This window comes from Euprymna scolopes, chromosome 39, assembly GCF_053919585.1.
Source record: "Euprymna scolopes isolate OS-2025 chromosome 39, ASM5391958v1, whole genome shotgun sequence".
NCBI lineage: Eukaryota > Metazoa > Mollusca > Cephalopoda > Sepiida > Sepiolidae > Euprymna > Euprymna scolopes.
In genome coordinates, this window is record NC_136520.1 from 61530780 (window position 1) to 61549497 (window position 18718).

Genomic DNA, 18718 nt, shown 5'->3' on the forward strand with positions numbered 1-18718 from the left:
CGAGCAGTGAGAGGGTAAAACTATATAAAAAGTCGATTAAAATTCTGAGTTTTAAAATCCAAAAGTCCATGGGCCAATATTAGCAAAGCGCGTCGTTTATGCACTACGCCAAACATTTGAATTGTGATCCGAAAAGTTCAGAACTTTTTGTGATATCGGGAATCGAAAAAATTTGTGCCTATTTCCGATGCCAAAAACGATTCCTTTTATTGTTTTTATTTCTGTGTTTTTGTTTGAAAACTTAATGCTCAACGGCTCGTATTAATGATGAAATGATAAATATTTATTGATTTCAAACTATCAGTGATACTAAAATTTATAGATCATACCTATAAGTGTATATTTTACATTTGCGAAAATATATGCACATTTTACGTGGGTTTCTTGCGGTAATCTGACCCTTCCAACACACAAAAACAAGTCTATATCTGAAAATGTGAAAAAACTCGAAATCGATAATTGTATCGGAATCTGGAAAAAATATTGGAATCCCCCCATCACTGTTTTATATGGTCAAGCAATATTTGTGCAGTAATTTTCTCTCAGCATCATAGCGTTTTGCACCATCTCAAAATCCAACACCAGGTAGTGTTTGAAGCATTCCCCAGGTCCGCATTGAACCACACCTTGCTCAGAGGATAGTTCGTGACAATATGTGCAATGATCTACACATTGGTGCCGAAGAGACATCAAGCATCCTGTATACAGCCCCCCCCCTTGTGCAGATTGTCCCTTGTTTTAACAACCTTCACTAAATGTTACCCTCTTTTTTCTGAAGGAGTTCAGAGATTGCCGGGAGATCTTCTTTCGGTACCGGAAGATCTCGTCGGAACGCCAATCTATGGTCCCCCTGTTATATTATAGGGCTCTAAAAAAGGGGGGTCTGTTGTGTAATGTATATATATATATATATAAATATATATATATAACGACGTAAATATTGAATAGTAGGGTTTATATTTTATCTGTATAGTCATGTACGTGTAAATGCGTGTAGGTATATACGTCGTATTTTTTAGTTGATCGTCTAGTGTGTATATTTTAACATTTATGCAACAGTTCTAACAGGAAACCATTAACGTGGACGTATCGAAACAGTTGTAGACAAGCAGTTCTTTTTTTAACAGATGTAAATAAACACAACACACACCTGAATTATTTACGAACATTTATTTTCATGATCTGGCCGGCATTTCAGAGATTACACGTTTTTAGATCTTGGCTGTCTGAAATGACGCCGTTTCCCGCGTCATGGAGAGACCCTTTTTGAGTCGTCCGTTCTCTCTGATGTCCAGCTAACGATTCTCTCGAATCTCCCCAAATCTACATTTCATCACATGTTTCATTACGTGTCTCAAGCAAACAGCTGATGTAACCCCAATCTAGTTATTTGTTTATGCGAACCAAAAATGTTTACATATATTTTCTATTTTCACATTCCTTTTGCGGTATTATATGTCAATTATTTTTTCCCAATTTAATTGTTTATTTTTCTAATCATAATAATTGATCTAGCGACCCGCCGTCGCTCGAATCAATTAATAATAATAATAATAATAATAATAATAATAATAATAATAATAATAATAATAATGTCGCAGTTAACACAGATATTACGCTATGATCACAGCCAAAAGGGTCACAACATTACAACCCCCTTGCCAAACTTTCATGAAAAACACTCGTCTATCTGCAACCACTATCAATAATTTCCCCGACTCTTTAGCTGTACCTAAACCTAAACGTAAATTCCTTGAACAAAGCTTCTTTCTTAGAACTGCACGCCTGTGAAACTCTCATTCGATTGCCTGGTATCTTAGGAAGATTTTCATCATCCCAGTAATTATAGAAACAATTAGACTCATGAAAAATAATTTTAAAAAAACTACCTGGCAACAAATGCATTTAGAGCGACAAATAGAATCTAAAAACAATTTTTTCGGTTTTAATGTCTGAGATAGCAGGTGACTGTCTAACATCCGGTAAGATGCCCCAGCCCCAGCTAGTCTAAAATAATAAGAAAATTAAAGAGAGAGAGAGAGAGAGAGAGAGAGAGAGAGAGAGTATTTACTAAGATTATCCGATTCCTACGTTTACATGCCTAGAAAACGTAGCCATTAAACCTGACATAGTGATATGGGACAAGAAAAAGAAAGAAGCAACCTTAGTAGAAGTTAGTGTCCCCCAATGATAATGCGTTCAACAGGGCTAAGAGAGAAAAAATTACGAAATACTAAAGTCTTGCGTACAACACAAAAAAATGAAACCTTAGGTAGATCTTCATCTATGGTATCCATTTGATACACAGAAATTAATAAGGACTAATAGGAATTAGTTACCAAAATATCACATTTACTCTTGAAATTTTCTCGGAAACTACTGGGCCAATCTAGCTGAAATTTTGCATGAACCTATGTATGATAAGGTGTATCGAACGTAAGAGTGACACGCAACTTAGAAACGAGATGACGCCGGTTGGGATTGAAGAGTCAGTGCCTAGGAAGAACATTCTAGCTTACAGAAATGTTCGGGTAACCTCATTCATAGTCCTCGTTAAGAGTGCGGAAAGTAATAATCAATAAATTAAACCTTTCTTAAAAAATGAGAGAAAAACTTCTGTTTGGGGACTTCCTAGAACTACACAGTACTGTACTTCAGCCACACAAAAAAAATGCCACCTAGCTTCAATATGGCCCAGACTCTGCTGTAGTAATTGCCGAGGACGTACCTTTGACTTGTTATGAACAGCGCATGTGTAAAGCTATCTCTGCGCGAAGATAAAAACGAAGTCGGCTTAAAAAAGTGAATTGACCACCGGGAATTCGAAAAGACTGGCAATGCCCGACAAACAATGGCGATCGTTCGTACCGGAAGCCAGAGAAGTGAAGGAAGGGACAGGGGTGGTCCTTATCAATGGCAACCAGAATAAACGCTGCATTTAATAATGTGAAGAATGAAGACATACGAAAGCAGAAATAAAAAGGGAAAACAGAAAAATTTGTATAAAATGGAAAGAAGCTATTTATGAAACAGTAAATACGTACAATGAACGAAAGCGGAAGTGACGTATAAAAATAGACATGGAACACGACAAACTCACACACATACACACACACACACACATATATATATATATATATATATATATATATATATATATATATATATATATAGTGTAAAATTTTGTTTAAAATTCAAAGACTCACGTTTTCTTTTTATAGCCTTCGTTTATTTCCTGGATATTTTCCATTACAGCTGTTTCATTAGTGGGTAGGCAATTTTACGATTTATTTTTCCATAAAAATATCCTGCCTCCACCAATTTCTTCAGATGTTTATCCATTAGATTTTACAACAAAATGTATATTTTTAACATGCTGAACATCGTATTCGGGTAAAAAGATTTCCAAAGCCATGCCTCCTCACTTCCTCGATCTTTTGGTGTTATCTGAAGACCATAAGACATGTTAAAATATACCTTTTGTTGTAAAATTCTAATGGATAAACATCTGAAGAAGTTGGTAGGGACAGGAAATGAAATGCAATTAGCAAAATGTTCAGCTGTGAATAAACACGTATTTTGCTTTTCAGCACATATATTGAAAATGTTATTTGAATGGTGAATAATAGTTATAGGAAAAGGAATTTCATAGAACCTGAGCAGTCCATTATCGGAATGAATTCAATATTTTCCAGGGTATTATTACCAGGTCGGAGGAATAGTGGTCCGGGGCGAGAAGCCAGCAATCCTATATGACAAAAATGTAAGGTTGCTCCATACTGATATTCCGAAGGGTATACGAAGCAGCCGTCTTCGTCGGAGATTTTAATGTGTTTTGGTAGATGAGATCCAAAATCCTAACAGGATATTTCACTTGATTTTTAATCTGTGACTTATCTCGTATATATATATATATATATATATATATATATATATATATATATATATATATATATATATATATATATATATATATGGGGGGGTAAATTCCCTATCCTAGGAAAGGTACAATTGTTTCATACATGTGTAATACCTGTCCCGGGGTAGGTAAAATATTCTTTTGCAAATGATACATAGACATTAAAAAATTCCTCTATCCTAAGAATAACAAATATGCTCAAAATCGACATCAATTTTCTCGTTGTTTATACGGTCCCGGGCAATGCCGGGTAGGCCTGCTAATATTGTAAAAAAAAATTGTTATTTTGTACCGTAAGAAGCATATGTTTGACGTGCAGATATTTTTCTCAAACGTAAAAACACACTTGGTGGGGGGGGTGATCTATAGATTTTAGTTTTAAAACAAGAGTGCGAACAGTAAAGGCTAAAGTTTATGCAGTTAGTTTCGTATTTTTTCTAGTCAAGTGGTTCTGATTATTTTACTCTTTTCGCTTAAAAACAAAGCAAATTGCCACTTTGAACGTAAGTGGCTACTCTTTGCGACCGTGTCTAGCAGGTGGTTGCGGGGGCGATTATTTAAAAGTGATTCATATTATCAGTCATTTTAAAATAAATTGTAGAAAAGTAGGTCATTATTAGTATTTCCAGTAACATGATACAACAATAACAAATGAAAATTGGCTAATCTAAAAATGTTTCTTTGTCAGCTTAAATGCTATTTAGGTCAAATTGTTGTAGAGCTGGGTGTATACATAAACGTTTTTATATGAACGTGTAAAAGTTGTAAACTGGATGTAGCTGTGTATATACAGATATCAAGCGTGTCTCTAGAAATGGATGTATAAAAGACGGCGTCTGTTCGTCTTCTGTCTGGGCACGTGTGTATTCGTTTACACATTCAAAATAACCATATCCGTGTCTGCATGGAGAACAGAAAAAAACGAGACATATCTTCTTATATTGTTGCCTTTGTTCCTTCCGATCGTCGTCGATTTGCTTGCATGCAAAGTAGTACACGAAGACACCTTCTGTATTATTTTTATAGTTCATTTTCATGTTATTCCGGTATCTTTATCGAAGTTTGCAACGTTTCTCTATGTTTCTACAGCATTATTGAATGTGCTTTTTAAAGCTCCCGGGTCGCAAAAGACAATTTTTTCCTAGCTAATCTCTTCGGAAGCTCGAACTCTATCTGACTCTCCTAACCCTCTGACTGGTGTTTACGTGTATATATCCAAACCATTTCTTTGTTCTCTCTTATGTAAAAAGGTTCATTCTTTTGCATATTGTTAAAAAATTTACTTTAGCTTATGAAAACACTTTTTTAATACAATGATCTTTTATTGTAAAAAAAAACTAACTTCGTATTGTAAATATTTTAAACTGGCTTTAAAATATTTTACTTCTCGTAAATTCTATTATTTTTTATTATTCTTTCATTTTGGATTAATCATGCAAACTAGCTAATGTACTGAGTCTTTATTCGTAGGGATTTAATCTGCAACAATTTTTTTTTAATCTGACAAGATAACTTTATATGTTATATCAATAATTGTGTTATATAATGTGGTGCATCGGCACCAAAACAGTTATGGTACATAGTGGGCGAGAGATATTAAAGCAGTTATATTACATAGTCAGGGTGAGAGATAGTGTTCTTATAACGACACCCTTTATAAACATATACATTTTATGTATTGTTGTTTAGACAGAGGATAAGATATCGACGTATAAACTGGGTCATGTTTTATCAGAGTTATCACAGGGGTATATATTACAGTTCATATTTACATGAAGGTTTCATATTTTATAAGAAGAATAATATATGCTTCATACCTTTTCTTTCTTCAAGAGTTCTTCTATCTTCACTGCTGAGCTCCGTGATTAGACATTAAATGACCAACACCATAACTGATTGAGACATCTGGTCTTCCTTCTTTTGTGAAACCACAGAACAACACTATATTTTAAAATATAAATTTATTTCAGCTGTTCACATAGTCTTCACGGGAGTCTGCATTTCACGTCTACATGTTTGTTCTTCACAGCCTCGCTTCCTGGCGTGAAGCACGTCTATTCACTTCCGTGACTAAACTCAAACTCTTCTTTTTTTATTTACTCTTTTATTTGGTGATTCTTCTTTGTTCCAGTGATTTTATTACGTGAAGTATCGCCTACCATCTTTTTCCGCAATGGACAAACTTTATGGCTTGGGATGAAATGGATACGAACGGCGTTAAATATTTGTAATATGATTTTATTCAATTCTGCAAATTATTATTAATTTCTAATCGGTTCAATTACACACAAATAACAGGAAACTGATTGACATCTACTTTTTCGACCGCTCGATGACAGGAGTGTCCACGCAGGCTTCCGATACCATTTCCTAACTGATTTTATTTAATTGTTGACTATTTCAAAATGCCACTCTCTCAGAACACGTGATCTCTGTGGAGCAATCAGAACCTTTTTTTATCCCTCACCCCTATCCCAACATCCTTCTATTGTTTCTGAAATGCACTTCATTTTAGAGTCATCTTCTTATTCTTCATCATCATCATCATCATCATCATCATCATCATCATCATCATCATCATGTCCATTTGACACGTTGGCATGTGTTGGGCAGAAATTGATTTCCAAAGTAATCTATCTCTGACCAGGTCTTTATTTATCCATGTTTGTAACCAAAAAGTCCATTTTTCATCATTTCGTCCCACATTACGTTTCTGAATTTTTTAGATAAGGATTGGTTATTCGTGTCATTTGGATTCTTTGGACTACTGTTCTCATCTTGAGTGTCATTTTCACAACGTTTCAGTCAGTGTAACCTCCGACCTTCTTCGGGTATATCTTGCTGAACCCGGAAATATTTCCTGTCGAACTCTGGAATTTTGGTCGGAATTTCAAACGGAACTCTTTACTTACTTCACAGGAGTATCATGCTCTTGTTCTGTCAGCCAGTTTTGTAATCTAAATTATCCGACTACGAAAAAAAAAGATAAGAGATGCGTAGATTGTTCATAAGTTAAATCAGAAACACGTAAATGTTTTGGAACAAACTATTCTAATCGTGGACACGTTGCGTAATGGATAAAGGCGTTGAGTTATAAAGTTACATATGATGTTTCTGAATTGGGGGGTGAGGATTGGTTACTCGTATTATTTGGATTAATCGGACTACTGTTCTCATCTTGAGCGTGATTTTCACAACGTTTCGTTCGATGTCACCTCCGACCTTCTTCAGGTGCATCTTGTCAACTCGGGAATGTTTCTGTTTAACTCAGAAATTTGGACGAACTGGACAGAGAAATTTCAATTATTTTAAACTTTTATTGAAACTGTAAATGCTGAAACAAAGAGACTAAGTAAAGAATTAAAAGAAACCTTTTCAGGAGTTTTCTCTGGTGGACTGGGAAGATGTAAAAAAAACGATTGCCATGTTTGAATCAATACCAAATATTCAACATGTTTTCAAAAAGGAAATGCTCTATTTGCGTCATTAAATTAGATCAACAAGTAATTAAATAAAAAAATAAATTTTAATGGAAGTATTATCGAAAATATAACGATCGAGCTTAACCTATAGTTTACATTAAGAGATAAAGCAAGGGAAAATTTTTAATTGAAAGCCATGTTTGATTTCAGCACCATTCACTGTTGTGCATAGCTATGGGCAGCTGTTCCATATAAGTCTCGGACTTTAAAATTTTGTAGGCAAAGAGCAAAAGATCCTTCTCGTGTTAACACGAACAAATTATGTGCTGGAATGCTACAAGATTTAATTTTTATGGAGCAATTCTGCTTGCTGATTGGTTGCTAGCAGAACGTGGCTTAATTTGATTGGTTAGTTCTTATCGCCATTGTCTATAAGTATTCCAATTTTCTTGTAATTATACGCATTTATTATATCAAAAGTATTGCAACAGAAATTAATGTTTGTGCAGATTTCTAAACGGGGTTGAACTATGCTTAGCCCATAATAGCGATATTCGCTAAACTTAACGAGGAAAAAAATTGATTTAAGTGATGCGTATATACAAATATTAGAGTACCTATTAACAATGCCTCCCCACGTGATAGAGCTAGACACCAGGGTCGTTTTTTAACGCGGAGAAAAGGAATAAAAATTAAAATTGTCTCAGTCGTGAAGGATTTCTCCACTGAGAGAGAGCAAGAAATTGACGGGTAGTATCTGAAGAACTGATATTACACTTTGATTTTGGCTCAAAGGCCAAGAACGTCTATTAGAGTAGAAGGCCTTCTTACATCTAGGGATCTCTACTGTGAAGGTGTGGAATTTTGCTGCTTGTTGGGTTTGTCGAAGGTATTTATGTTGAGAGGGTACAAGGGCTTGTAGTTCGTCGGAGCACCCACTATTAAAATACTTGTAGAACATGCAGTGGGATGCAACATTTCGTCGATGAGACAGAGGCTAAAGCTTAGATGACAATTCGCAATTCTCTTTTGAACCCTTGTCGTGGTTTATATTTTGCTACTGCGTCCATTTTTTTCATTTGTGAACAATCTCATATACACCGCCTGATGGCAAATAACTGTTTTTTTCGAGTCGAACAGAAGTGAAAGGAATCAAAGTCTCTGCTATTTATTTTCATAGAGAAATGAGATTGTTCACAAATGAAAAAAAATGGCCGGTGTAACAAAATATAAACCACGATGTAAGTGCACGGCGACACCCTGTCCAGGAGGATATATGAAAGACGTTTTCATTTGAAGCTATGAAGTTGTCTTGTAACGTTTTCATTCACGTGTAATCAATGAACCAAATAAAATAAAGTGTTTTTTATACATACATTCGTTTATATTCTCATATTCCAGTTAATTATCGATGAACGCTGTTGCATATGATGTGTTCGTAAACAAACTGTTTCTTTGAATGTTTTTGTTCGTTTTTTTTTCCAGTTGGCATTTTTCTTCTACTCTTCGACGAAGTGACCATGCATCTGATTCCTCTCGCGTCAATCTTATTCCTGGCCGTTCGTTACGCGACAAGTCAAGACTGTGAAACCCTCGGTTCTGAGATCCGAGTAAACAAATTCTTAAATGTGGAACACGGAGGACGACAATTGGCCGTGCGCTGCGGGGTGCAGTTGACCCTCAATAAATGTGAAGGTACCTGTTGGTCGTACGAGTCACCCAGCGTCATTGACCCCAGAGGATTTAGAAAGGTAAGTTGTATAAGCGGGTGCTAATGCACGCCGCCAATGTCACGTTCACTAGTTTTATAACCAAAATTATATATATATATATATATATATATATATTATTAAAAGCTTCTTTCTTACGATATATTGGGTTTTTCGATATGTATGGCTAGGTTTCCTTCCTCTTATCAATTTGCCTTTCTGGTACCTAAGGTACTTAAGCTTTCATGCCTTTTTATTCTCATAGCATTTATATGCTAGTTAACATGTCGCACAACGGATCTGAAACTTACTTATTAATAGTTTATTTTTTTATATTTTTATATTTTATTTATCTATATTTTTTTCATATATTAGTAAAAAATAGTAACCGTACTATTTTACATTTTTTTTTTATTGGGGAAGTTGTATTATCCACTGGAGAGCCATGTATTTAACAGGTATCCTGTTTTTAAATCTCCGAAACAGCTTCATGGTAAGCAGCTGATGATCCCCGTTTTCTATTTACAAATCTTTAGTTAAGGTTTTCTCTTTTCATCCTTATGTAGTTAAATTCTGTTTTAAAATTGAAGACTTTTGCGAAATCGGCTTATGCAAGTGAGAAGCCTATCTCTAACAATTTTAGTAAAGGCTTTTTTTTCTTCATTCTTATATAAATGAATTCTCTTTGGTCATTATAAACATTTTAAAAGTAGGATTATGTAGGTGCTAAGTCTGCGATAGGTTAAAGTTAATATATTTTTTCCATCCGGGAATTTAAACGGCATTCTTTATTTTTATTTTTGCATTTTTTTATTCAAAGCTTCTTTAGACTATATATATATATATATATATATATATATATATATATATATATATATATATATATATATATATATATATATACACATATTACATATGTGTGCCGATCATAGCTCGTATGGTCTAGGGATTTATCAGCACCCACATGTAATAAAATTAAAACAAAAGAAAAAGATTTAACGAAAAAGAAATTTATTTAAAAATAAATTAACAAGAAAAAACAAAAGAAAAGATTACCATGTTTGAAGGGCGACAACTCGCTAATAAATTGTCTCCCTTAGATCATAAAGATCGTAATTCTTAATGTATTGTTTTGAAATGTTTTGTTTAGTGTATTTTTATATGTATATGTGTTTCGGTCAACAAACTCAAAGAATAAATAAAAACTTTACCAGAATCCAGACAGCCAGTTCTTCAGTGAGGTTTTTGTTCTTACGGCCTTATGTGGAAGCCGGAATTCGGACGTTGGTTGCCTCTTTTTGCATCCCAAAATATGTCACGAACTGACTTTACCCACCAATAGTGTTTCTTTTATATGAGTTTTAAAAGGAACTTCCTGGAACCTTCTAGAGACTCAAAAAAGGAACAAAAAGGCGTTCTACGCCTTTTTATATTTATAGACGCCGATTATTATTTATTTTTATGAATAACGACATTCTAGAAACGTATTTATGTTTTAATTAATATATCAATAAACATATTTATATATTATAAGAAATATTTATATATTTCTTAATCCAATCATAGGAGAGAATATGTTCTCCTATGACAATACAAAAGTACCCGTCGTTGACTGGGTTCAAAAACAGCCTACAGAAAATGGACTCTGATTTATGAAAGTATGATAGGTTATGAAAAGAATGGCCGTAAAGAGATAGCGTCGAATTAGGGGGTATTAAAACCAAAGCAAAATATGATGAAAGTAAAAATAAAATAAATAAACCCCATAATTTATTATATCATACGTGTTCACACTAAAACACTTATCACAATAGTCTGTGGATCTATATTAAAAAACCTTGTTAAACTTTGTGACATATTTCCATTCTACGGAGGTCAGGCGCGAACGAACACTCCATAATTTTATTATTCAAACTGAAACATAATTATCAATATTTCTTCAAACTGAAACATAATTATCAAAGTATACTTACGCAGATAAATATGAAAAGTCTTTATTAAAGTCTGTGCCTATTTCCATTCTATGGAGGCCAGGCGCGAACACAAACCCCACAATTTTATTATACCACCCCTATTTAAGTTAAAACATACTTATCAAAGTATTATTATGTACATCTATATCAAAAACATTTGTAAACGTTTTTCTTTTAATTTTTTATTTCCATACTTTGTGGACCAGGCGCATACGCGGACCTCACAATTTTAATGAATCATCATTATGCCAGATCAAACATACCCATTCCTGTGTCTCGATACATCTTCTATCATTATATGTGATCAGTTTTCTATAATATTCAACCATATAAGAGCCTATTCGTGACCAAACACACACACAGACGTTCAGCTTTATATATATATAGTAAGTTATAAAAAATATATATGGCAATTAAGCTACCCAGTATATTCCGCGTTTCATTCTCGTGAGAATTCGTCAGACTTACGAATGAAACGCAGAATATTCTGTGTAGCTTAATTGCCATATATATATTTTATAACTTACTACCTAGCTCTACATTTGTATTGAGCACTGTTGAAGTAAATACTGAAAATTTACGCATAAAATTATATTTTTGTATATTATTTTATGTGATTAAATGAAAAAGTCATAAATATATATATATATATATATTTCAGAGGAAACATAATTTAATTTAAATACCAAAAAAACAAGAAATGGGCAGGTGAAATTAAAATTTTCCCTAGGGCCTTATCGTCTGACCCTCTAAGAGGAAACGTCAGAATGATAGATTAAAAACTAAGAAAACGAATGAGGGAAGAGGGGAATTTTGGTTACAGTTGGAAGAACAGTGGAGAAAAAAAAAAAAAAAAAAAAATCTCACTGTTCAGGTGGTTTTAAATCAATGAATATCTCCAACTGATGTCTAAGAATCTTTTGTCTACACAGGCTAGGTCGAGAGTTGTTAATAACTAACGCCTCAATGATATTGAGATGATAGTTCGACCTAGCACTGTATAAAACAGAAAACCACCCATCGGAATATTGATCGGCACACCTATTTATACTCAACAGGTGATCGCCGATGGCAGACTCATGAGCCTGGGAGTGCCCGGATGCTCTCGAAACCTGGTGTAGTCGAATATCCCGAGGGATATGTTGGGATATTCTCATTTCTAATCTTTGGGACGTTTTGCCAACGTAGTCAGCTCCACACTGACAAACGAATTTATAAACAACAGAGTTCTTTTGAATGGTTGGCAAAACATCTTTACGAAAAGAAGAGAAAAAGGTTCGAGTTGTGTAAACTACTCTAAGCATAGTAGCTGGAAAACATCGTTGAGTAGCAGAAGAAATCCTTTTAACAATATGAAGGCCATCAGGACCCAACCATGGTAATTTTAGATAAATGGGACAACGTGATGGACCAATATGTTTACCGCTATTAAATGTAGTAATTTTACGTTCAATAGTAGATTTTATTATATTAATGGGATATCCATTATTAAGAAAAATAGTTGTAATTTCACCAAGTTCCGTATCAAGACGGTTTGGTGAACAAATCATAAGTGCACGATGCGTAAGAGCGCTAATGAGGTTTATTTTTCTAGACTGAGGGGCAAAAGAAAACCAATTAAGATAGAGCCCTGTAAATGTAGGTTTTCTATAAACAGAGGTCTCAAACGTAGTACCAACTTTAGAAACACGAACGTCGAGGAATGGGAGAGAGCTACAGTCTTCAACCTCCATAGTAAATTGTAAAGATGGATGCAGGTTGCAAAGAAGACGAAGAAACTGTTTAGCTTCGCTCCGAGAGGGAAAGCATGCAAAAGTATCATCAACGTAGCCTGTGTAGAATGCTGGCTTAATAATTTTGGAAAATAATTCGTTTTCCAAAAATCCAACGAAAATGTTGGCTAACGAAGGACCAAGAGGGCTACCCATTGATATCCCATCAATTTGACGGTACATAATGTTGTTGAAACTAAAGGAGACTGATTTAGTAGCAAGTTCCATTAGTTCAACAAAAATTCGTTCAGGAAATTGTGGAGATTTTAAGGGGCCACGGTATAGATAGTCAGCACAAATACCAATGGTTTCATCCAAAGGTATATTAGTATAAAGACTATTAATATCAAAGGAAGCTAAGAACTCGGTATTTTTAGATAAAGGTAATTTTTGTATCTGAGATACGAATTGAAAAGAATCAGAGATACAATGGACCGAATAAAAAGAAAGCACAGGTTTAAGAAGGTCAACTAGCCATTTACCAAGATCGTGTTGTGCAGAACCCAACATAGATAAAATGGGTCGCAAAGGAATGTTGGGTTTATGGACCTTGGGTAAACCGTACATTCTAGGCCTTTGAGAACCGATGGGTCGGATTCTATCATAAATCTCCTTAGAAATAAATCCGCTTTTATGAAGTTGAAGAAATCTTTTCTGGATTTTTATTTCCATACGAAAAGTATCATCATGGCATAAATCACCCAAACGGAGAAACTTACTTTTATCGTCCAAGATTTGTAACATTTTGGAGATATAATCCGTTTTGTTAAGTATAACAACGCCCGATCCTTTATCCGGGCGAGAAAGGTAAATGTCGGGATTAGACCTAATTAATTTTGCAGCTTCAAAATGATTTTTCTGCCAAACAAAATCACTAGATTTAGTATTTATGGCAGAAAACCTCCGACCTAATTCGCCCAACTGAATTTTAACACTAGTTAATTCATCAGTAGAGATAGGCGAATGGTATTTTAATTGAGTATACAATAATTCAATTTCACTAAATACTGAGATTTTATCAACAGAAGGGGGAGGAATGCAAAATTGTAAGCCAGCAGATAAAACAAATTCTTCTGTAGTGGACAAAACATGAGAAGAATAATTAAATATATGTTTATCCAAATTTGTTATAATCCCAAACTTCTTAGTAATTAAATTTTTTAAATATTTATCATAAGAAGAAATACATTTAATACGGGTAAAATTATCGCCGATGGATAAAAACCTAGAAAAACGGAGTTTATCAAAGAAAGATAGTTCTTTCCAAACAATGGCCCAAAGAAAAAGGTGTTTACTACGTAACGAATTATATGTATCAGAATTAAACAGGATTTCATCTTGTAGGAAAACACGTTGAACTGCCAATGTATTTCTACATTTAATTTTAGAAATACGATGGCAGATATAACCGGGAGCAACATGATTTAGGCGGCAAGATTTAAGAAATTCCATCCTACACTTCAAAACGATTAACTTATTTTTAATACGTATAACTTTGTTTAACGTTTTGATAAATTGTGAGTTGTACCGACCTCGAAAATATGTAAGTAAATTTTTGGTACAGCAGAATGGAAGGAGAAATATCAGAGGAAACATAATTTAATTTAAATACCAAAAAAACAAGAAATGGGCAGGTGAAATTAAAATTTTCCCTAAGGCCTTATCGTCTGACCCTCTAAGAGGAAACGTCAGAATGATAGATTAAAAACTAAGAAAACGAATGAGGGAAGAGGGGAATTTTGGTTACAGTTGGAAGAACAGTGGAGAGAAAAAAAAAAAAAAAAAAAATCTCACTGTTCAGGTGGTTTTAAATCAATGAATATCTCCAACTGATGTCTAAGAATCTTTTGTCTACACAGGCTAGGTCGAGAGTTGTTAATAACTAACTCCTCAATGATATTGAGATGATAGTTCGACCTAGCACTGTATAAAACAGAAAACCACCCATCGGAATATTGATCGGCACACCTATTTATACTCAACAGGTGATCGCCGATGGCAGACTCATGAGCCTGGGAGTGCCCGGATGCTCTCGAAACCTGGTGTAGTCGAATATCCCGAGGGATATGTTGGGATATTCTCATTTCTAATCTTTGGGACGTTTTGCCAACGTAGTCAGCTCCACACTGACAAACGAATTTATAAACAACAGAGTTCTTTTGAATGGTTGGCAAAACATCTTTACGAAAAGAAGAGAAAAAGGTTCGAGTTGTGTAAACTACTCTAAGCATAGTAGCTGGAAAACATCGTTGAGTAGCAGAAGAAATCCTTTTAACAATATGAAGGCCATCAGGACCCAACCATGGTAATTTTAGATAAATGGGACAACGTGATGGACCAATATGTTTACCGCTATTAAATGTAGTAATTTTACGTTCAATAGTAGATTTTATTATATTAATGGGATTTTATTATATTAATGGGAAATTTTAAGAAGAGAAAAAGGTTCGAGTTGTGTAAACTACTCTAAGCATAGTAACTGGAAAAGGCCATCAGGACCCATGTGACATGCATATAAACCGATTAAAAATTAAAAATAAACTAAGATGAATGTACAATTTTTGCCCATTTTTTAACCCTTAAAAACAATTTTAACTGGCTAAAGACCCATAAAAGAACAACCCGTAAAAAAAAATCCAATCATTTGAGGCCCCTAGCGCTGCTCTGCGCCTTTTAGTTTCGGGGGACATAGAGTTTGAAAATATGGAGACAGACAGACCGACAGACAGACATATAGCCGTTTATATAGTAGAAATAAATAGGTTAACATTATCAATTAAGTGTAAAATTATTTTAGTAGTCAAAAACATTTTATTTTGCTTTAACTATGTACGAGGGGCGTGAATAAGTAATGCCCCTGACCCACTTCCCATAGCAGTAGAGCAGCGAAACTTGGCACAGTTATTAGTCTTTCTCTACATAGGAACCACCCATAGTTATACATTTCTCCCATCGTTTCATGCAGCTCTGGAAACTGTTTTGTAGAACACCCCAGGTTGGTTCTCCAACCACGACGTGACTTCAGAAATCAAGGCTGCATCATCTCGGAAACGCTTTCCTTTCAAAAATAACTTCATGGCTGGGAAGAGGTCAAAGTCAGAGGGTGCAAGGTCAGGAGAGTAGGGAGGATGGGGAAGAATTTCATTACCACACGCCCGTGCTTCTGATCTGGTGACATGCGAGTTGTGGACCGGAGTGTTATCCTGCAGGAGGAAGGTACCTTTGCTGATCTTGTCCCGCCTCTTGATTTTGATAGCTTCCCTTAATTTCCTCAAAAGTGAAGCATAATAGGCTCGTGTAATTGTAGTACCCTTTCCCAGAAAATCTGTTATCACTACTCTGTCCTGCTCCCAGAAGACTGTGAGCATGACCTTGCCAGCGGAGGGCTGCACCCTTGCATTCTTTGGAGGTGGTGAGTCCAAGTGCTTCCACTGGGCTTTGGTCTCTGGATCATAGTGATGAACCCAGGTTTCATCCTATGTAATCAGTCTTTTCAAAAACTTTGACTCATCCTCTTGACACATCTCCAAATTCATCCTCGAGCAGTCGACACGCTCTCGCTTCTGGAATGGTGTGAGCAACCTGGGAATCCATCTGGCAGACACTTTATGCATATGCAAATGGTCATGAATGATAGTTTCCACAGACCCTGTACTAATCTTGACATCTTGGGCTATTTGGCGTCGATCTTCCAAAATGGCAGCCTCAACTTGACAGACAGATGCCTCATCAATGGTCTGGGAGCTGTTTCCACAGACTTCTGGCCATGTTTGAATTCACGATGCCAGCGTTTTACAAGGTCATATGATGGGGCATTATCACCATAAGTTTCTTTCATTTCATCAAAAGTCTCCTGTGGTGTGTGTCCTTTCAAATGCAAAAACCGGATCACTGCTCGACATTCAACAGGCTCTATTTCACACCTGACTCAGTGCAAACACCTGTAAAACAGAAACCACAATTAGTTCAGAGCTGTAATTTGCCACATAACCCGTAGAGATATAAATCATTGCACACGCAAAATTTCAGCTAGATCAGACAACTGGAAGTGGGTCAGGGGCATTACTTATTGCACACCCCTTGTATTATATAAAGGTCTTTGACGATTTACTAATCCTTCCTTCCTGGCGAAAAATATGCACCCGAAGAAGGAGTGGCATATTTTTACTAGTATATTAATACTAGCAGGGATACCGGACGTTGCCCAGAATTAAAAATGAGAATCAACGAATGTTCCATACTTCCAATACTTTCATTGTCATCAAAATCGGTGAAATCGGCCATTTTTACAATCAAATCGATTAATTGTCTGCTCTAGTCGGGGACCCACCGCGTACACCAGAAGAAAGCTTCACATGCCTCCCGGCAATGACTTAGTTCATAATACACTGTAGTTCACATTGCACTGTAGAGAACCTACTCTTGATTTTATAAAATTATTTTTATATATAATGGCTTGAATTAAAATTTATAATAAAATCATGGTTCAATTGTGCTCTAAACTTAAACATTCATTTCAAAAACACCCCTGCATTATCAAAGAAACTACTGTTGATTTTATATGTTGGGCCCTTCCGCTTGTGCGTTGATAAGACTTCTCAAATGTACTTTTGATATTAGGCTGTATAAGGGTGTTAATTTTGGTCAAAATCGGACTGTTATTTCTTTGATCAAATTTTTCCGATTACCGATTTTTGATACTTATCGGAGGCATTCCGATACAAAACCTATCTAAGAACACTCACAGACACAAAGTACATTTGAGTGAAATTTCAAAAAAAAAAAATTGGTTGAATTGTTTCGGAGTCCGTAGGGAACGAACTCACACGCGCGCGCTCTCTCTCTCTCTCTCTCTCTCTCTCTCTCTCTCTCTCTATCTCTCTCTCTCTCTCTCACACACACACACACACACACACACACAAACGCCTTTTATATATAAGTAAAGATTTTACAAAATTCAAAAAGATCCAAATGTTTACGAAGGCTTCCACCTCCAATTTGCCTACTTCATGTAAAACTAAATTTATCCCATAATACCATCACTTAAATCTAGCAGCTGTGTTCTAAAATTCATAATGATTGGTTAATTAGTTTATCGCAAAATCTTTTACATACAAATATATAAACACTAACAGGGTGACCCGACGTTGCCCGGGATCAAATGACAATCAACGAATGTTTCACACTCCCATATTTTTATTGTCATGAAAAAATTTTTAATCAAGCCGATTGATTACCTACTCTATTTGGGGACCCATCATGGTGCACCTGGAGGAAGCTTCATATGCCTAAGTTTACAATATATTGTAGTCTACATTGCACTCTATAGACCTACTGCTGATTTTTTAAAATTATTCTTATATACAATGGCTTGCATTAAAGTTTAAAATGCAAATGTCAAGTATCATGCTTCAATTGCGCTCTAAACAGAAACATTCATTTCAAACGCGCCCAAGTCATATCAAAGAACCTACTGTTGATTTTATATGCTTTACATTACTGCTTGTGCGGTGATAATGGCTTGAAAAGTTTAAAATAAAAAGTCATGTATCATTGTGAAATTGGGCGTTAAACAGAAATATTCATTTCAAATGCACTCCTGTCATATCAATGAACCTACTGTTGATTTTATATGTCGGACCTTTCTGCTTGTGTGGTAATAAAACTTCTCAAATGCACTTGTGATGTTAGGCTCTATAGGGTGTTAACTTCAGTCAAAATCGCTTGTTCCTTCTTTCATCAAATTGTTTCGATTATCGATACTTATTGAAGATGTTCCGATACAAAGCCTATCTAAGAACGCTGCCAGGCACATAATGTACCTTAGTATTTCACAAAAATTAACCCAGCTGTTTTGGAGTCCATAGGGAACGAATTCACAGACACACAGATAAAATTCCTTTTATATAATAGCAGAGGGAGA

At 35.2% G+C, this 18718-nt stretch overlaps 1 protein-coding gene across 1 annotated transcript in view; it reads left to right on the plus strand.

Moving 5' to 3' along the window:
* The window catches only part of LOC145263806 (partner of bursicon-like), a 73212-nt gene that overhangs the window by 39804 nt on the left and 14690 nt on the right, over positions 1-18718 (plus strand). The window contains exon 2 of the mRNA XM_080120871.1: positions 8827-9092. Within this exon, the coding sequence (XP_079976997.1) occupies positions 8862-9092 (231 nt within the window). The 5' untranslated portion in view covers positions 8827-8861. The remainder of the gene's footprint in view (positions 1-8826; positions 9093-18718) is intronic.